The 17069-nt window shown below is 41.3% G+C and overlaps 1 protein-coding gene across 1 annotated transcript; it reads right to left on the bottom strand.

The window, feature by feature from the left end:
* Positions 1–5434: 5434 nt before the first annotated feature.
* Positions 5435–11992, bottom strand: lgalslb (lectin, galactoside-binding-like b). The gene is made up of 5 exons (XM_080782012.1): positions 11688–11992; positions 10987–11067; positions 10800–10888; positions 9251–9440; positions 5435–6843 (listed from the first exon to the last, which is right to left on the bottom strand). Exons 1-5 carry the CDS (start codon positions 11718–11720, stop codon positions 6700–6702), a joined length of 537 nt encoding a protein of 178 aa, XP_080638138.1. The 5' UTR covers positions 11721–11992; the 3' UTR covers positions 5435–6699.
* Positions 11993–17069: the final 5077 nt, after the last annotated feature.

Below are 17069 nucleotides of genomic sequence, written 5' to 3'. Positions count from 1 at the left end.
TATACAATACAATAAAGTCCAGCTTTATCCCATGTGTTCTCTTCAACTCATGAGCTTTACCCTCTGTCCCAGATGGAGAATTGTGTGGTATTTATGTAGGAGGAGGCAGCTGAATCAACACTGGGCAGTCAAAACGGCGAAGGAGGCAGATCAGATCTTCCAGGAGTTCAACAGCAGTGATCTTGGTGCCCACTGCGTGACTGCGGTGTTGAAAAAACCCAACATGCATCTCTCGCTGTTACTGGCCTGTGATGCAACCGACATCCGAGAATTGGTAGGGAACTACAGTCAACTCATATTTACAGTCACTGCTTCACTTTATTGGACTGTGCACTCTTTTCCTTCAGATTCAACCTGAAGGCCTAATGCCAGTATAATCCTATAAAGGTGCTATTATATGTTTTGTGACACCTAAGTGCTCATGTATAAACCCAAAAATGGTTACCTCATATTCATGAAAAAATGTCTTTTGGGTGGAACAACTGTTTGAGTTGGTGGGGATGGACCTTCTCAAACTACGGTAACTAAAGCAGGTAATCTATGTCTGTGTCATCAGGGATTGCTTCACACTTCTACTTTTTCTCCTAGTATGACATTACTATGCTCCTCACTTTGTTTTCACACAGCCTAGCCTATTTGTCCTTGTATTTCCTTGTGGATATTTTCATTGATTGTAATGGGCTTGGTCTATAATGGACTGACAATTTACCTACATGGCACCTTGTATGCAGCATTATACTGTAGTACTGGCTTGATATTCTTTAATAATGCATATTCATATATTGTGACACCATTTGAACTGGTGCTGCCTGCTTAACATAGGACCTGCAGCAGGTGGTGCTGTTCTACACAGTCATGTTAAGCTCACACCTAGACACACAGATCAAATACATAATTTCCTGACAGCCGTCAGCATCTCATAGCCTCAATGCTCATAGCCGGATTTGGCATTCACAGGGTTTTCAGAAGGAAAGTCATTGAACACAAACCCATTCCAAGATGAGAAGTTTATTGGTCTGCAAAGTAGCCGTTTTTACAAAACCACAAGGAGGGGAAAAACGCAACAAAGAAAACACAATCGTAGAATGGACTGCCTTCATTAGTGCACAGTCAATGAGGCTAAAACAATGTCAAAGTAACAGAACTGGGGCCCTTGTGGACCAACTAGATATGGTCAAACTCTGAATTTAAAAATAAGAAATTAAATTAAGCTATTTTCAGTATTTTGTGAATGGGGGGGGGAAATAGACAAAAGTATTTTACAGAAGTCACAACCGTGGGCTACTCATATAAGTCAATTCATATACTGATCAAAATGAGTAAGTCAATTTGGCAAGTGAAATGTTGGCCAAAACAAAGGAGGCACTGTCTTTTAAGAGAGGATATTATAAAACTGCTGGTCTTTGTTTAAGGTTTTGGCATTGTAAAGTTTGTAAATACATCAAAGATAATAATACATTTCTAATGGATAAAGCCTTGGCCTGGGAAAAACATAATGAAAGCATTTCATTATGAAAATATTTGATGGGTTTCCAATTGAATTGCACATTCCATCTGTTTTACTAAAGAAAAAACAGATAGCAGAACCAACTTCCTAATAAGCTTTGATTATGTTTCATTCATTCACCGCAAATCCAATGCCCACATTTTAAAATACTACCAATACGATTCCTAATTTTTCCAAACCCAGACCTACTGTTTAAATGAGTATAGAAATGATACAACACATTACACATTCCAAAGCAGTCAGCTACATCTACACAGAGGACACTTAATAGTTTTCTTTACAAAGACATCATGGTGTACCCGCAATAACAGTGCGAGTAAGCACTTTTAATAATTATTAATGTAGTTGTCCACTGGTTTTGTGCATCCTAATGCTTATGTCAGTGCAGCAATATTCAAATAATTTACACAGGTTAATTAGTAAAAATGTGGTACCGTAAGTATACTACTAATCTGTATTACATTTGTACATACTGTACATACTGTATAGGAGAATAAAACCTAACCACAAAGAAACATTGCTGTTGAAATAAGGGAAAAGCACATGCTTGACTGAATACAAAATGTTTGATTTTACAAAATGTCCAGTTAGTAGTAGCTTAGTTTCATAACACATGCATGATAACAAAATGCTTTCTGTTTGTATTACACCCCACCCACCCCATGTAAAAACTTTGTTTATAAATATGTACATCCTCACTAGTCGGTTGGAAGCCCAGTGGGTCGTGTAATGTTCTAGGTCAAAATAATGGTCAACATCACAAAAACAATTTAGAATACTGTTCCAGTCCACCCTAGAATTTAATCTCACCAGTGCAAAAGATGTTTCCAAGTCCAACACAACAGGTGGGAAGAAGGAAGTGTATCCAAATGAACAGAGAATGAAGAGATCTCAATTTCAGTCGTTTTAAATATCAACTTACAATTGAGATAACATTCAGTTTTTCAGTTCCATTATAAAGGGATGTAAAAAGGTTTAAATAAGAGAACAATGAAGATGTCTGGGGAAATTACATCCACCAATATTAGAATCTCTGTCCTGGAAATGGGATCATGGGCAGATCAGGGGCTGTTTTTACATAATCTAAAAAATAATTACATCTGAAGAGGTTTTCCATTTCACAAATGCCATACTGTACTTATACTACTAGGATTACTATGGGTAAGATTAATATTGGAGTCATACATCATTTTCTTAATATAATTCTCCACCATCATTGCGGATGTTTTTTCATCAATTTGTGACCATAAGCATATTGATCGATGCAAAACAGTAAAAGGCTGGTGCCATGCACCATATATCGCAGATCTACAACATGCTGTGAGCTTGTATATAGATCATCTATTTTCAGTGTGCGACGCAGTCACACAACTAGAAATCATTAGATTGCTTTCCCCCTTTCATTACGCTTCTATGGAACTGTACCACACGGAATTGTAACCAGAAATAGTGCATAGATATGCCATACTGTGTAGGTACAGTACAGCACAGTTATGTGCACAATGGAAGAAAATACACCACACATGCACACACACAATTCTCTCCATTCTACATTTTGAGCCTTTTAGGAAGTTGTCATGTGTAATCTCCCTCCCCCATTCTTCCTAACAACATAACAACAGCACGAGAGCAACACCATATGGTTTGACCTATTAACCACTGTCAGCCAGTATTTAAATGTCTCACAAACGGAAACCCAAAACATGATTCTTCATGACATGTGACACAGAAATTGTATCATTGTCAATGCAATTTCCACTGATGCATGGGGGGAATTGAATACAGGTTTTCATTTCCACTGATGCATGGGGGGAATTGAGTACAGGTTTTCATTTCCACTGATGCATGGGGGGAATTGGATACAGGTTTTCAAAGTGCGGGCCCCAAGGAAAGTATAAAAAGATATGAGTATATAAAAAATTCTAATTAAATTCACAAGATGATTGTGCCAGTTAAGTTTAACCATTTTAAACCTGGGGTCTCTATTTTAAGCATGTCATTATTGTAAAAAAGTAAAAGCATTAAAAAAAAGAAAAATCGAGACACATTGTGAACCGTATTTGGGGGTCATAGAAATGTTTGTGAACCCCCTGGCATAGAGTTATATCATACAATGGCAACAAACTCAAGTATGTTGTTAAACTGTCAATTGCAAGAACGGCAGCACAAGAGATTGCATTAGTCCACAAATGCTCGACTGCATCCTCTCCGTTTGTGTTCAAACTTTCAGTAAACGAGTGCCAGTTATGGAAAAAGGAGCACTCTTTAGTTTAGAAAGACCCTGTTTGACCAGCCAAGAAAAAACTGTACCAACAGTCAAGACCACTATATTGATATGTCAACAGTAACAATTAAACAATTAAACAAAAAAACACTTTTCCTTCTCTGTTCTGTTAACATGTATCATGTAACAGGATGATAAAAAAACAAGGTTCTCTGTACTATTGTGCTCAGATATCAAAGGCAGAATTCGTTAACATGAGTTACAGCACCGTCTGTTCTTGTCAGTACTGAGGAGCTTACAGAGTCAAGTTCACAGGCAAAGCCTGACTCTCAACGGAAATGGCTTAATCCAAATGTGCAGCAGCAGCAGCTATACCAAGTGCTGAGCAACTTTCACCAGTCACATTATGATCAGTACGGAGGCAATACTGGTGTAACACTGAAGATAAGCAGGCTTAAACATGCACTATACCATTTGCTCCCGTTTTCAAAAAAGATTACTTGATGCTTCATAAATTCAATGCAACTGTTTCAAAAGGCAGTCATGATAACATTGGCTCTATCTTCTATATAGTTTCAGCCCGACTATTTGCCTCTTAATTTGCAGTGACTGGGAATGGAAAGGCAGTGGGCACCCGTAATCAAGCCTGCCCCGAACACAACGGAGGTCTTTCATGGGTCACAATAGCCCTGCTCCTGCTACAGCGCTTTGTTCAGTGAGCCCAGCTTCTGTGGTTCCAGCGTGAGATTTTTAAGTGGGCAGAAGACACGAGACAGTGTCTGATGTTGGCATATGAGACTGACCTTTGGAGGTGGCGGGTTTGCTAAGTCATGTTCTGGGGTATTGTTACTCACTGCTACTCGTTCATTCAAATCAGATTCTTACACTCAGTCACAAGTTAAATTAACACTTGGCTGTGTAGCAGCACCCGAATTGTTTCAACTTGTTTGTCCTTTTTTACTTGAGCTCACAGACACTCAACCTATACTAGACTGCAACTGCTGGTGCTGTGTATCAATAAACTAGATAGAAAACCTGACACAAGTTTCGATAGATCACCTTAACAATTTGTGTAGCTTGAGGAACCGTTCAATTGAGTTAAATCTTGAGAAGTTTTCACTATTACTTTCAATGGGGTGATGTCACATTCTCTTTCTAGACACATTTTAACCCTAATTGCTACCTCAGCTTGGTCTAGAGATACATTTGTGTGTAATGGCTATGTATCTAAAAACATGAAGAACATACAGTACACATGAATAACAGGACTGAGACTGGACTACAACAGAAACAGCTGTGCAACCAAATATTGAGACAGAATATCTTTGTGCATCACTGAGTCTCCTAAATCAAAAAACATCAATGTAAATTCAAAGTACCATCTGGGCCTCAACAGCTAGTACTGTTGTAAGAGTAACAGTGTTTCTTTCTTGTTAGCCATGAAGCATTCGTGAAACTAGTGAGGCTGTCCATATGTAAACTATAATGGTTGGTTGGTTTGTGTTATCTTTGCGTTATCTTACTTTGTCCACCAGAGACTTCTGAAAACAGCAAAACAAACTTGGCCAGAAACAACACTCTAAATGAAACATGATGAGCCACACGGCTCAACTATACACACGTCTAGATAGCCATCTTTTAATAAGTAGTGCATTTTCTATACAGTTCAGATTAGTTTAAAATGGAATGTGAAATGGGCAAACCTGTAAAAAACTATTTTTATTCAGACCTTTTGTAAACAAATCTCAAAACGTACATCTTACATTCTATTTACTAGCTCTTCTTAAGTCAGTGCACAACACCTAACTAGCTACAAGGGAATGGTTGCAATGGACAGTAAATGTTGTGCAAATGACTTGCACACTGTACAGTATACTGCACAAGACTGCAATGATGATTTCACAATCGCCATTATTTGTATTTAAGCTGTGGAGTCTGAAACGTGTTACTATGACAACTATAAATCTAAGCAAGGGATGCATGGGGTCTACTGAGAGACATGGCGATGCCCCAGCATATAGAGAAGAGGGGGAAAATCAAATAGCACCTGAAGCAGTACTGGGTGCAGTTAAGAGACATCTAAAGGCAAATGCAGAGCCTGTTACATTTATAAGGGTTTCTGGAGAACATACTGTAGTTGCAGGTTATACAGTATGCTTGCTTTTATGTTTCACACTGACTGCTAAATACTCCAAATAGCTTTTTTGCAATTTCAAAAGTATTTCCCACGCTTAGACTATTACTGCTGTAATACTACTGTGAATTACAGCCTTTGTCTCAGTAAAAATCCCCTAGATAAAAAAATAAAAATAGCCTGCTATTATTATATCATGAGCTCCCTGGTCCAACAAAACTGGAACTAGACAAAGAAACTTCCAAGCAAGATTTTGTGGCTTGCGCTGCAATAAATCAATTCAAATAAAAAAAGAGAGAAACTAAATCAGACCCTGGTTATATACGTAATAGAATGGAGCATGAAAGAAAAAATAGGGAAAGAGAGAAAAAAGTATTTAAACGGGTGACCCAATGGGCTTTGTACGATTCTTTGTCGTTGTGTTGAGTGATAGGTAGTGGATGATGATGATGATGTTATGTGTGAGTGAGTGTGTTCCAACTGTGGTTAAGTCCTTGCTTCTTTTTCACACACAGACACACAAGGTGCTGCCACACTATCGAAAGAGCTGCGGACGTTCTCGGCTGTCCGCAGCTTCTTTTCCCGGGTTTTTAGACAGCTGGTGGATGGAAAAGAAGCTCCAACTCCGCGGACGACTGCCACGGCGGCCAGATTCCCGGAAACGCTCTCCTCCGCGGCAGTCGTCCGCGGAGGTGGAGCTTCTTTTCCATCCACCAGCTGTCTAAAAACTCGGAAAAGAAGCTGCAGACAGCTTCTTCTGTCCGCGGCTGTCGGCCGTTTTGCGCATGGAAACACAGACTCACACACAGCCACAGCGGCAGCTGGATGAAGGGGTTAACCAAGCTTGGTGATGTGTAATCCTCCGTCTATCCATATCGTGTCGATAGACACCAATGATTTTACTTTATGATAAAAGTCAAAGAGCTGGTGTCCGTCAACAAATATTCGAAACCTCTGGTGCTCGCAGTGGATCTCAATCTGGAAGGAGGGAGTGTGAGAGAGACATAAGTTTAATGTATACTGTAAACACATTAACAATTCACAAGCATCCAGCACCACTTGAAACAATATTTGGACAGATCAGGCCAGCGAAAAAGCATGTAAAATTCAACATTATCCTGCCTTTTCTCCACGGTTTTCATCCAACAGTTACCATGCCACGTACATTTGCAACATATATTGTCTGAACATTATTGGTGTGCTCGACATTTAGCCCATCCCAAATGGGCATCCTGCCTATGATTCTGGTATTCTTTGTAAGATCATTCAGGTTTCTGACGGCAAAGAAAAAAGACAAAAGCTAAATTGTGCATTATTATATTACAGGGATCAGACTATAAGAGGCACTTGGTTTAATCTACTTGACCACAGCCTTAATCTCTCATAACACCCCATCCACAACTCTGTGATACAATCATGACTGGGCTGATCATGCTTCAAAATACAGCACACGTGTGTACTGTACTGTACTGTACTGTACTGTACATCAAAGCAACCAAAGGTATGGCACCCCCATATCTTGCAAGTCTGATTGAACCCTACAAACCAGCCTCAGATCAGCCAACGCAGGGAAGCTGGAAGTACCTTCAGTAAAAACGCTGGGACAACGCTCCACGTGTCCCAAACTCTTCTCCCGTCTGGCTCCAAAACTATGGAATGCACTTTCCATTGTAATCAGAATGGTAGACTCACTCCCAATCTTCCACCAGTCTGAATCTGAAGAGCCACCTCTTCAGACTTCATCTTGGCCCGTAGCACTTGCCCTATCACTTGCTGTAGCCCCAACCACCTTAGAGGCGCATGCAAAGGCTCAACTTATCTAACATCTAACATTTTATGTAGACATAGCACTATATAGTATAGTATGTATGCATAGTTTCATTATATAAATATTCCACTGTTATATTCCATGATTTATTTGCGTCTGCCAAATCCCTAAATTACAGTAGCCTACAGTACAGTACAGTACATGCCATGTGTGGGTGGGTAGACACTAGACAGGTGTGTGTAGATGCTTGTGATGGCTAAGAACAGGTTTTCAGCCATCACTGTGCTTGGAGACTATTGTTCAGTCTATTCTAATCCTTTAACCTCCATTCTTTTCCTGCACAAAGAATGTGACACACGTGTCAGGGGGTCAGTCATCAGCTTATCCTTTGTGTTGACTGTCAAAAACTGTTTGTATGTATGTAATATCAACTAAAAAGAATTATGTATATCCACTTTTGAAAATAGTGTATGTATTTCATATACAGTGTGTGTGTGTGTGTGTGTGTGTGTGTGTGTGTGTGTGTGTGTGTGTGTGTGTGTGTGTGTGTGTGTGTGTGTGTGTGTGTGTGTGTGTGTGTGTGTGTGTGTGTGTGTGTGTGTGTGTGTATAATCTTTTTTTACATGTATGTTCCTGTCAAGTGGTGACTAGAGAAATGACATCATTGAAAGAGCATACATTAAAAGCCACAAATTCAAATGTAGGATATCCCTTTCTGGGACAAAACCATAGTATATTTATAGTCAACCAGTTTGACAGATCCTTTCATCTCTGAAATTCATAATATGAATTCAGCGCAAAAATGTCCTCGGTGTCTGATGCAAATTATGCATCAGGCATTGTTGTAAACAAATGCTGGGTTAAGAACAGCTTTCTTTGTAAGACTCATAATATTTGACTTGCACTTGACTTGCCAATATTGCAAATACAGTAAATATTTCTGGGCTGCAAGAGCATCATAGGGTGCAGGAGCATGCTACATAATATTGTCCAGGCACTATGGATCTGAAACCTTGTGCTAGTTGTGTAGAAAAACACCCTAGTGGATGGTTGAGAATCCATAATCTGAGGTTTAAACCTCAAGAGTGTTCAGTCATCTATCTATTATATCCTGTGCAATAGTTGTAGACCACAGGCTACTTTACTCTGTAGTAAGCTTTTGCTAAAGGCGTGAAATGTAAAATTGTAATGAAAATATATATATTCACACTGTGGTGAGACATGCGCCTTTTGGCTCTCTCTTGTATGCTTAACCAACCTATAGGATCAAATTCCACATGTGTCCTATTATCAGCATCCCTTCTATCCATCTCAGCATTTAACAAGCATTTCCATTAACAACCATGCTTTCTGTACTGGTATACTTTTAGTATCTGACCCCATGTAAAACTAGAACAACTTCAGAGGAATCTGACAACATAAGTCAAGTGTAATGCAATATGTGAATATTAGATTACTGAACATATATGAATGTCTTTCTGACCATTAACTCTCTGTTACTCACTGACATTTCGGATAAGAAAATCATACAAATACCTGACATGTAAATGGGAACACAAAGAGTGCATGTTTAACATCTTAAAAATAAATCCAGAACATAAGAAAGGACAGGTTTACCCTGAAGGGCTGATCAGGAATGAAGGGGAAGTAATCGGTGGAGGCTTCCTCCTGTGTCCATTTCCCTGAGACGCGGGCGTTGCGCACAAACTGGCGACCAGCAAATCGCGCAGTGAGTTTCAGTGCCACGTCATGCAGAGGCTCCTCCTCCTTCTCCGTGCCACGCCCACACGTCAGGCTTACATCAAAGCTGAGTGAGGAAGGACCCAAATGAGTGAGGGCAGTATTGGCATGCATATGATGGCACGCATACGAGGGGAGAACACACTCACACATAACATCATCATCATCAAGATGCAGAACTGTGGTTCTTAACTGGTGGGCTCAAACTATTTTACACCAACTACAAAGTCAAGAATAAGAAATGACAAATGTTCTTCTATGACCTTTGCCTATGAATCTGCCACAACAACTTCGCGACCCACTTTTGGGTCCTACTCCTGACCCACCTGCTGAGAAACATGCATGTGTAAATGAGCAATAGCTAATCCAGGATAAATCAGACACATAATTCTCCTTCTGCTGTGTAAGAGCAAAGCATTTGCTGGATAATTATGAATAATCGGACCATAGGCAGGGAACTTTTGCTTAACCACTTACTGTCTATTACTCTATTACTTCCTTGTATGACAATATTGAACATATAGCTGATCTACAAGCTCACGGTTCACTTCACACTGTGACACGTCTTGCACTTATAGATCAGTAATTATTTTCAACCCATTAAAAGCTGGAAAGCTCATTTTAGATTTTAGCTAAGGATTTAAAATATTGGTTTAGAACAGTGATTCTCAAAACAATCACACCCGTTTGAAGTGAGGGGCGCTCTTATCATCATACATCATCTCATTCCAGCCAATCACAATTTGCGTTCTCACCTTCGTCTTCAATGTTTGTGTTTACGCAACGTTTGTGTTTACACAAATACTCAAAACTGGCCATTCAGCGCCCCTCAAAAATTGCAGTTCACAGTGCCTCACTTTGTGTCCACGCTGCAAGCTTGTATGCATACATCTGCTATTTTTGAACATTTCTTGTTACAAATCTTCTCTTTTGGAGGTCTCTGGCACAAAACATACAGTTGGTGAGGTCATGGGGGAGGCTTCTTCCAAGTCGGCCACAAAAGTTTCCATTTAGGGTGGCCAGGACTCAGGACACACCCAAAACAAATCTAGTTGACTGGGTCCTTTTGGGCTGTTGGCAAGAGGGAACGCCCTGCTTATGCAAAAAGCCACCATTCTTCCTCAACGCCCACGCCTTGCTTTGCTCAGTCTGTGCTCCAGTTCCAGCTGAGCAGATGTGTTGTTGAACTCTGCCTAGGGGTTGGCTCAGACTCTTCTAGAGCTATTAATGGCCCTGGCCTGCCCTGGCAGTGGCAGATGTCATATATCCTATGCATAATTATAATAACTCAAATCTGAAGCAATAGGCTTTTGCAAATCATCTGTACAAATCAAAAAAGGCTCATTGTCTAGGCCTACTTTAAATTAGCCACAGGCAGGTCATATAATGTCAGTTGATGCTGTGAAGGGCATATACCATTGCCTACCTGGTTGGCTCCAGGTCAACAATGCCCATGACAATGATCTTTTTTCCTGGCCGCAGGCCTCCACGGATGCGTCCGCTGAATGGCACCGTCTAGCGGAATGCAAAATTTGGCCATGATGCACAGACCGGTTTAAAACATATAAATCAAGCTCTGAACACTGAATATCACATCTTTAATCAAGTCTTACCAGGAGACGCGAAATTTCCTTGTCAGGTGAGATAAGGCCAGGGCCGAGGGAGTCGTTGAGATTCTCATCAGATTTTACATTCTTCAAAACCAGTGAGAAAAGGGGACATGAATGAACGTAATTGATCATGTATTAGTCAAATATCACCGGTAGCTAATAATAACATAACACGCAGATATTACCACAATTAGATTGTGTAGCCTATTTGTTTATAACAACAACAGTGGCCTGGCCTCAGCCGCCTCACGTGTGGCACAATGGGCTAGATTCGAACAGGAGATTGGCAAAAGACCCGGTGTTAATTCTTCTGAATAAGCGGTACGCCTTTAAATGAAATTATCCTATAGGTTCAAACCAGACCTTTTCATGCAGTGGCTCCACGTGTAAAAACGCACACGCACATGATTGATCCAATGATCTGATCGGCATTAGCCGACAAAACAGTGCGTGTAGCCTATATTCGACCAGAAACAGAGCTATTGAATTTCCTCCTCGCCCAGATGAAAGGGTACGCATCGGCTCGGCGTGCGCCTGTCTGCTGGCTCACATTTGCAATAAACCTGGATGCGCGCAACATTTGCTAATGTAACGGATCGAATCCATCGCGAGACCACGGTTACGGCACGCCAAAAACATCACTATAATAAATTAAATTAAAAACCGGCGGTTTTGTTCCAATACATAATAAATAAAATACTCACTATTCCGTCCCTTTCCGCAGCCTGCACCGCCATCTTGAACAGAATACCATAGGATGCTTATCAGACGGGGCTGTCCTGCCGTGGAATGTGTCGTGGCACTGAGTCTGACAGGGGGCTCCGCTCTTCCACGTTCAGATGTAGAGACTACACTACAGGAATGCCGGCGGCAAGTTGAATCACCCACGGAGCGTGCTTCTCCCGTGTGTTGCTGCCAGTGCTGACGTATGCTCATAGGGCATATTAATTACGGAGCTAAAAAGCTTAATCCCCGTCTGTTGGAGCTGCCTAATCAGACACATCTTGTTCACCACCTCATCCAATAAGGCAAAGCTCTGTTGTGTCCGTTTGATACTGAGGGGCCAGCGGGGGGCACATCACACATGGGCATCATAGTCCAGTTTGCTGGGTTGACTCAATAATTTCAAAACGATTCAGCAGGTGGTGGTCAATATATTCTTATAACATTCAAATAAGCATGCATTCCATTCAGTAGCCTAAGTCAAGTTAATACTTAATTAAATGTCTTAATTAAATGCCCAAGGCATAACTTAAAGGCATGTTGCACTCCGTCCGTGTGGGTGTGTGTGTGTGTGTGTGTGTGTGTGTGTGAGACTCTCCACTCGTCTCTCTCTCACTGAGAGAGAGACGAGTCCATCCGTGTGGTGTGTGGGACTGTGTGTGTGTGTGTGTGTGTGTGTGTGTGTGTGTGTGCGTCCGTCTGTTACCAGCTAATCTCCGGCACCATTAAAACCCAGTCAATGCCAAATTTTACACACACACGACACTCTTTGGATGCCAACATGAACCTCTGCCCCCAAATGTTCCAGAACGGCCTGTTATAGCGCCACCAGGAGGCCGACTTTTGAAAAACACATTTTTGGATATAGCCTACTCCTCCAGATTCCCCAAGTCCCGCAAATCATTACACAGTATCTCTATATAAAATACATAAAGAGAGAGAGAGTGAGATAACGTCGGGTTTCTTCCCGACAGTGATGATATGGTATATTCATGGGCAATAGAATAGATTATTCATTCTATTCAGTTACTGAATCTGTCCGATATTTCATATTCCATTCGAATTGGCTAATGTTGGCTTTCAAAGTTTGCAGGATTGGCCCGTTTTTAACAAAAAGCCTCAAATCATGAACGCAGCGTGACATTTATGTGAAATCTTTCACAGACTTTCCTACTAGGCTGAGGAATATATCCCACCCTTTTCACATTGGCCTATTATAGTGCCACCATGGAGGCCACAACCTGACCTGCCCTGGTGGAGACCTAAAGTGCCCTGAGGGGCACTTTATCTAGTTGATTTAACCCACGCAATGGGCATTATTAGAGGTGACACTGACAATCTATAGCCCTTTCCATCCAGACAGTTGTAAGCATGAGGAAATCTCTATCCCATATCTCTCCTTCCCTCCTCCCACTGAATTACGGTAGCCCTGCTCTGGAAGGCAGGTCGACATCCAGGACGAGTGCAGGGTTGATGTAGGGCTATACTTGAATGATGGGGAGTCATTGTGGATGTGGGCTGAATACCAAACGAGTCTGCCCTTTACCAACTCACCCCGGGTGTACAGCCGGAAGAACTGCGTGGCCTGGTATTCCTAAAGTAACCTAAGTATAAATTATGCTTAAACCTAACCTTATTCCTAACCTTAACCTCAGTAAAACTATGCTTAAACCTATAACCCTATACCTAAACTTAACCCCAATAAAATTATTCCTCACCCTAAACTTATTGTTAACCCTGACACCTGTGGGCTCAGTGACAATAGCCCTTCAGCATCACATAAGTGACAAGAGAGCAAACTATACCAAAGGGTGGCAGGTCTTCACCAGACTGGGTGGCCTATACCCTGCAGTAGCCTGGCTAATAAACCAGACGCGAATCAGCCGTTGATATGAGTCTTGCTTATTAGCCAGGCCAGTGGCGTCAACTCCGTGGGTGCTCAGGAGCAGAAGCACCCACTGGCAAAATAATAAGCCAATAATAATAAGTTGCGGGGCGGTTGGGCACCTTAAAATATATAGGCTACTCTAAGGTGGGCACCCACTGTCGTTATAGGAACCTTCCGCCACTGAGCCAGGCTAACCCTGCAGGGCTGTAGTCATGAGGACATGAGGAAGCTGAGGGGTATAGTTCCTATACCTATATGCTTCAACACATTAATGAAACCCTGCATGTGAGAAGAGTTTCCCCGTGGAAGCAGCATAATAATAGTGGCAATGGAATAGGCTATACTTCACTGGCTTACACGTCCCAGAACAGAGCATGGACCAGGCCCGGCGACACATGAAAGTGCTTGTAATTGTAATGATTCGTGGAGAGTTTGAGTTGAGTGCATGCATGGATTGCTGACAGACCCATCCGGTGGGAGCTGCTGTGTATCATCACAGGGTGTGCACTGTGCACTGGACAGGAAATGCTCAGCATTGCTGCAGGGCGCACACATTTTGTTGTAATTTGTCCCTGGGGAATAATGTGTTATGTCGTTTTGTTATATAATTTATTCCTGATTTAACTTTCATTTAGTTTGTTAATTTAGGGGAAACTGTGACAGGTGGGGTAATTGAAGGCCAGGGAGCATCTGTGTTCAGTGTTTGAGTTGCTTGGGATGAATGAAAGTATTCCAACAGAACGTCGCTGTCATGACTTCTTACAATAATTAGGAAATAGCTATGGCACTCACAGGGCTATTCTGTCCACATTGGGGGGAAGGGGGTGCTTTTGGGGCTTGGGCCCCTTTGCCTCAAAGTGCCCTTTTCCTGCCCAACATCCATGGCCCTTTTCATTTTTACATGGAAATGAGAACATATTGCTTATTTTACTGCATGCATGTCCATGGGCCAAGTTATTGTGGAACATCTTTCTCCAGTAGCATAACTGTCAAGATACTCAATTTTGCTTGACAATTTTGCTTGAGAATTTACACTTCATTAGCAATGAGATGTCATGCTGTGGGAACTCACAAGTACAATAACCAACTAGAAAAAGGGCCCTTCTGTGCACAGGTCTCGACCAGGAATTAGTGTGTGTGATGTTTGGCAAAATGTTTAGGAGTAATTTAAATGTGTCTCTGATGTCATCGACACTGGGCTCACTTCCTTGACTACCTGGACTACAATTCCCATAATGCTTTGGTGCACTGCTCCTCCTTGTGGATAGGGGGAGCCGGGAGGGCTGTCTTACTGAGACAACATGTAGTCCAGGAAGTAAGTGGGCCCAGTATCCATGACATCAGAGACACTGGGCTCACTGTTAAAATCTAAAATATCTAAAACCACATATTTCACACATAAAGACCCCCAGGAAAGTGATCGATATCTTCTAAACGTCATTAACATGTATATTTTTGCAAAAAGGGTGAAGTTGGAGGACCATGATGGATATGACTAATGTCTAATCGAAGATCGGATATGGGTCATAATTTCATAATCGTGCACCCCTACAAAAAACATCTATAACCAAATTTGAAAGACTGTTGGAAGAGGAAGGCTTAGAAGAGAGGAACAGGGGGGGCAAGTGGTCCAGGTGCTTTGGCATGACAGCATGTTGCGTGTTCGTGTTCCGTTCATGACAACCTTTGCTGCATGTCTCTCTCTCCCCTTCTCTCTGTCTCTCTTCACTTGATATATCAATGAAGGCAAAAAAGCCTAAAACAAATCTTTAAAAAGAAACAGAAAGAAAAAAGAAGAAGAGAGGAGCAGCTCTATAATGCTGACGCCTGACTGCATAAGAAGCTTTAGCAGAGAGAGACCTCCAGGGAGAGAGGAGGAGGGGACTTCTACATCATGGAAGAGGAGGCTGGGCTTTTCCCTGGAGAGAGTTAAGATTGAGAGAAAACACCAGCCACCACCAGATCCAAAACAAGAACAGGGTGACTCCTGTTGGAAAGAGGGACATGCAGGCATGATGACTGAACATCTGCAATCTCAATCTGACGGCTACAGAGTGATAGCGTAGTAGCATAGTGTGTGTGTGTGTGTGTGTGTGTGTGTGTGTGTGTGTGTGCGTGCGTGTGCGTGTAGAAAGGCAACATTTATAATTTAATTATTATTGTTGAAACAATAACATAATTTATATTATATTTATAACAACCAATATTTATATATTATATAATAATTATAAGGTTATGTATAATAATTATCTACAAATGTATTGTAGATTATCCTGGGCCTCCATCTAGTGGTGGCTATGGAAATCACAGCAGTTCATGTAGCAATACCACGCAAGCATCAATTTCTATCTGTTAAAAGGCTATTTTAAAGAAGAGAAAGAACTGGGACATTAAAAAGTTCGTTCTAGAACCACTAAAAATAAGTTCTGTTAAAATTTCTTTGAACAATTTTACTTTGCACAGTAAAACTGACTGACTGATTGATTTATTGATGAATGATTGATACAATATCCAAAGCATATATGTATATGTGCATATACATCTCCTATAATACTCATAATACTCCTAACAACGAGATCTCCACTATAGCCAAGTTTTGAAGAGCAGTTGGGCACAGCCAGGAGAAAAGATGATCATGCTATATCTATGCTATTCCTAATCTCATCAAATTATTATTTCTGCTTCTAGACATACTTTTCAGAATTTTTTCATTTATTTTTCCCCCTCAAGATTAATTTAATTAACCAATGCATCCATTCTTAATGACCAGTTCAGACGTCTAATGTAGCCTGTCGCACAGGATGATTGATTGTGTCTATCATGCAGGGATAAGGAAATGTAACCTGCAGAACAAGACTAGACACAAAGTGAGGATGAGGAAGCCCGAGCCACTTAGCTAAAGGACAGCATTGAGCAATCAGCCTCTTTCTTGCCTATCAGGTGAGTTCAGAGTTACAGTACTTACAGTTCTCAAATCTCAACCTATTCAGGCTGTGTGCAAATGGAACATCTACAAGATCACAAGGCCTCACAATGCGAGCCGCTGTGAGCTTGTAGATCTTCTATTTAAAAAAATGTTGCCTCTGTATTGAAAATTTGGCCAATGTTTAACCAGTTTGTTTACTTTTTATGAAATAATTGGTCTTTTTCTTTTCTTTCTCCCCCCCCTTTGTTGATAGACCCATTAAAATGGTCTTAGAATCCTTAAATTGTCACTTCACTGTCATCTGGGGACCCCCCTGGGGGTCCCGACCCACAGGTTGGGAACCACTGAGTTCCGACCCACAGGTTGGGAACCACTGAGTTAGTAGACCGTTGGCCCTACAGCCACAGGTTAATACATATAGGCAGTGGCACGTGTTCGCATTTGTGGAATGTGGATATTGTGTACTGCCTGAACTGTAGCACTATAGGCTACGAGAGAGAGACATCTCGGCGGCAGCAAAGTCAGCCTTGCTTATAGGCACGTTATTTT

Source organism: Protomyctophum bolini, assembly GCF_963924005.1.
Source record: "Protomyctophum bolini genome assembly, chromosome: 14".
NCBI lineage: Eukaryota > Metazoa > Chordata > Actinopteri > Myctophiformes > Myctophidae > Protomyctophum > Protomyctophum bolini.
The sequence above is the reverse complement of the archived record's forward strand: the minus strand, read 5'-3'. Positions and strand labels throughout refer to the sequence as shown.

What these genes read in the sequence shown, in the direction of transcription:
- lgalslb (XM_080782012.1), bottom strand. Translation starts at nt 11,720, where the DNA reads ATGGCGGTGCAGGCTGCGGAAAGGGACGGAATA. An exon ending in CTGCGGAAAGGGACGGAATA is followed by an intron (nt 11,068 to 11,687) that starts GTGAGTATTTTA and finishes CTGGTTTTGAAG; the next exon opens with AATGTAAAATCTGATGAGAA. An exon ending in GTTGACCTGGAGCCAACCAG is followed by an intron (nt 9,441 to 10,799) that starts GTAGGCAATGGT and finishes TTCCTCACTCAG; the next exon opens with CTTTGATGTAAGCCTGACGT.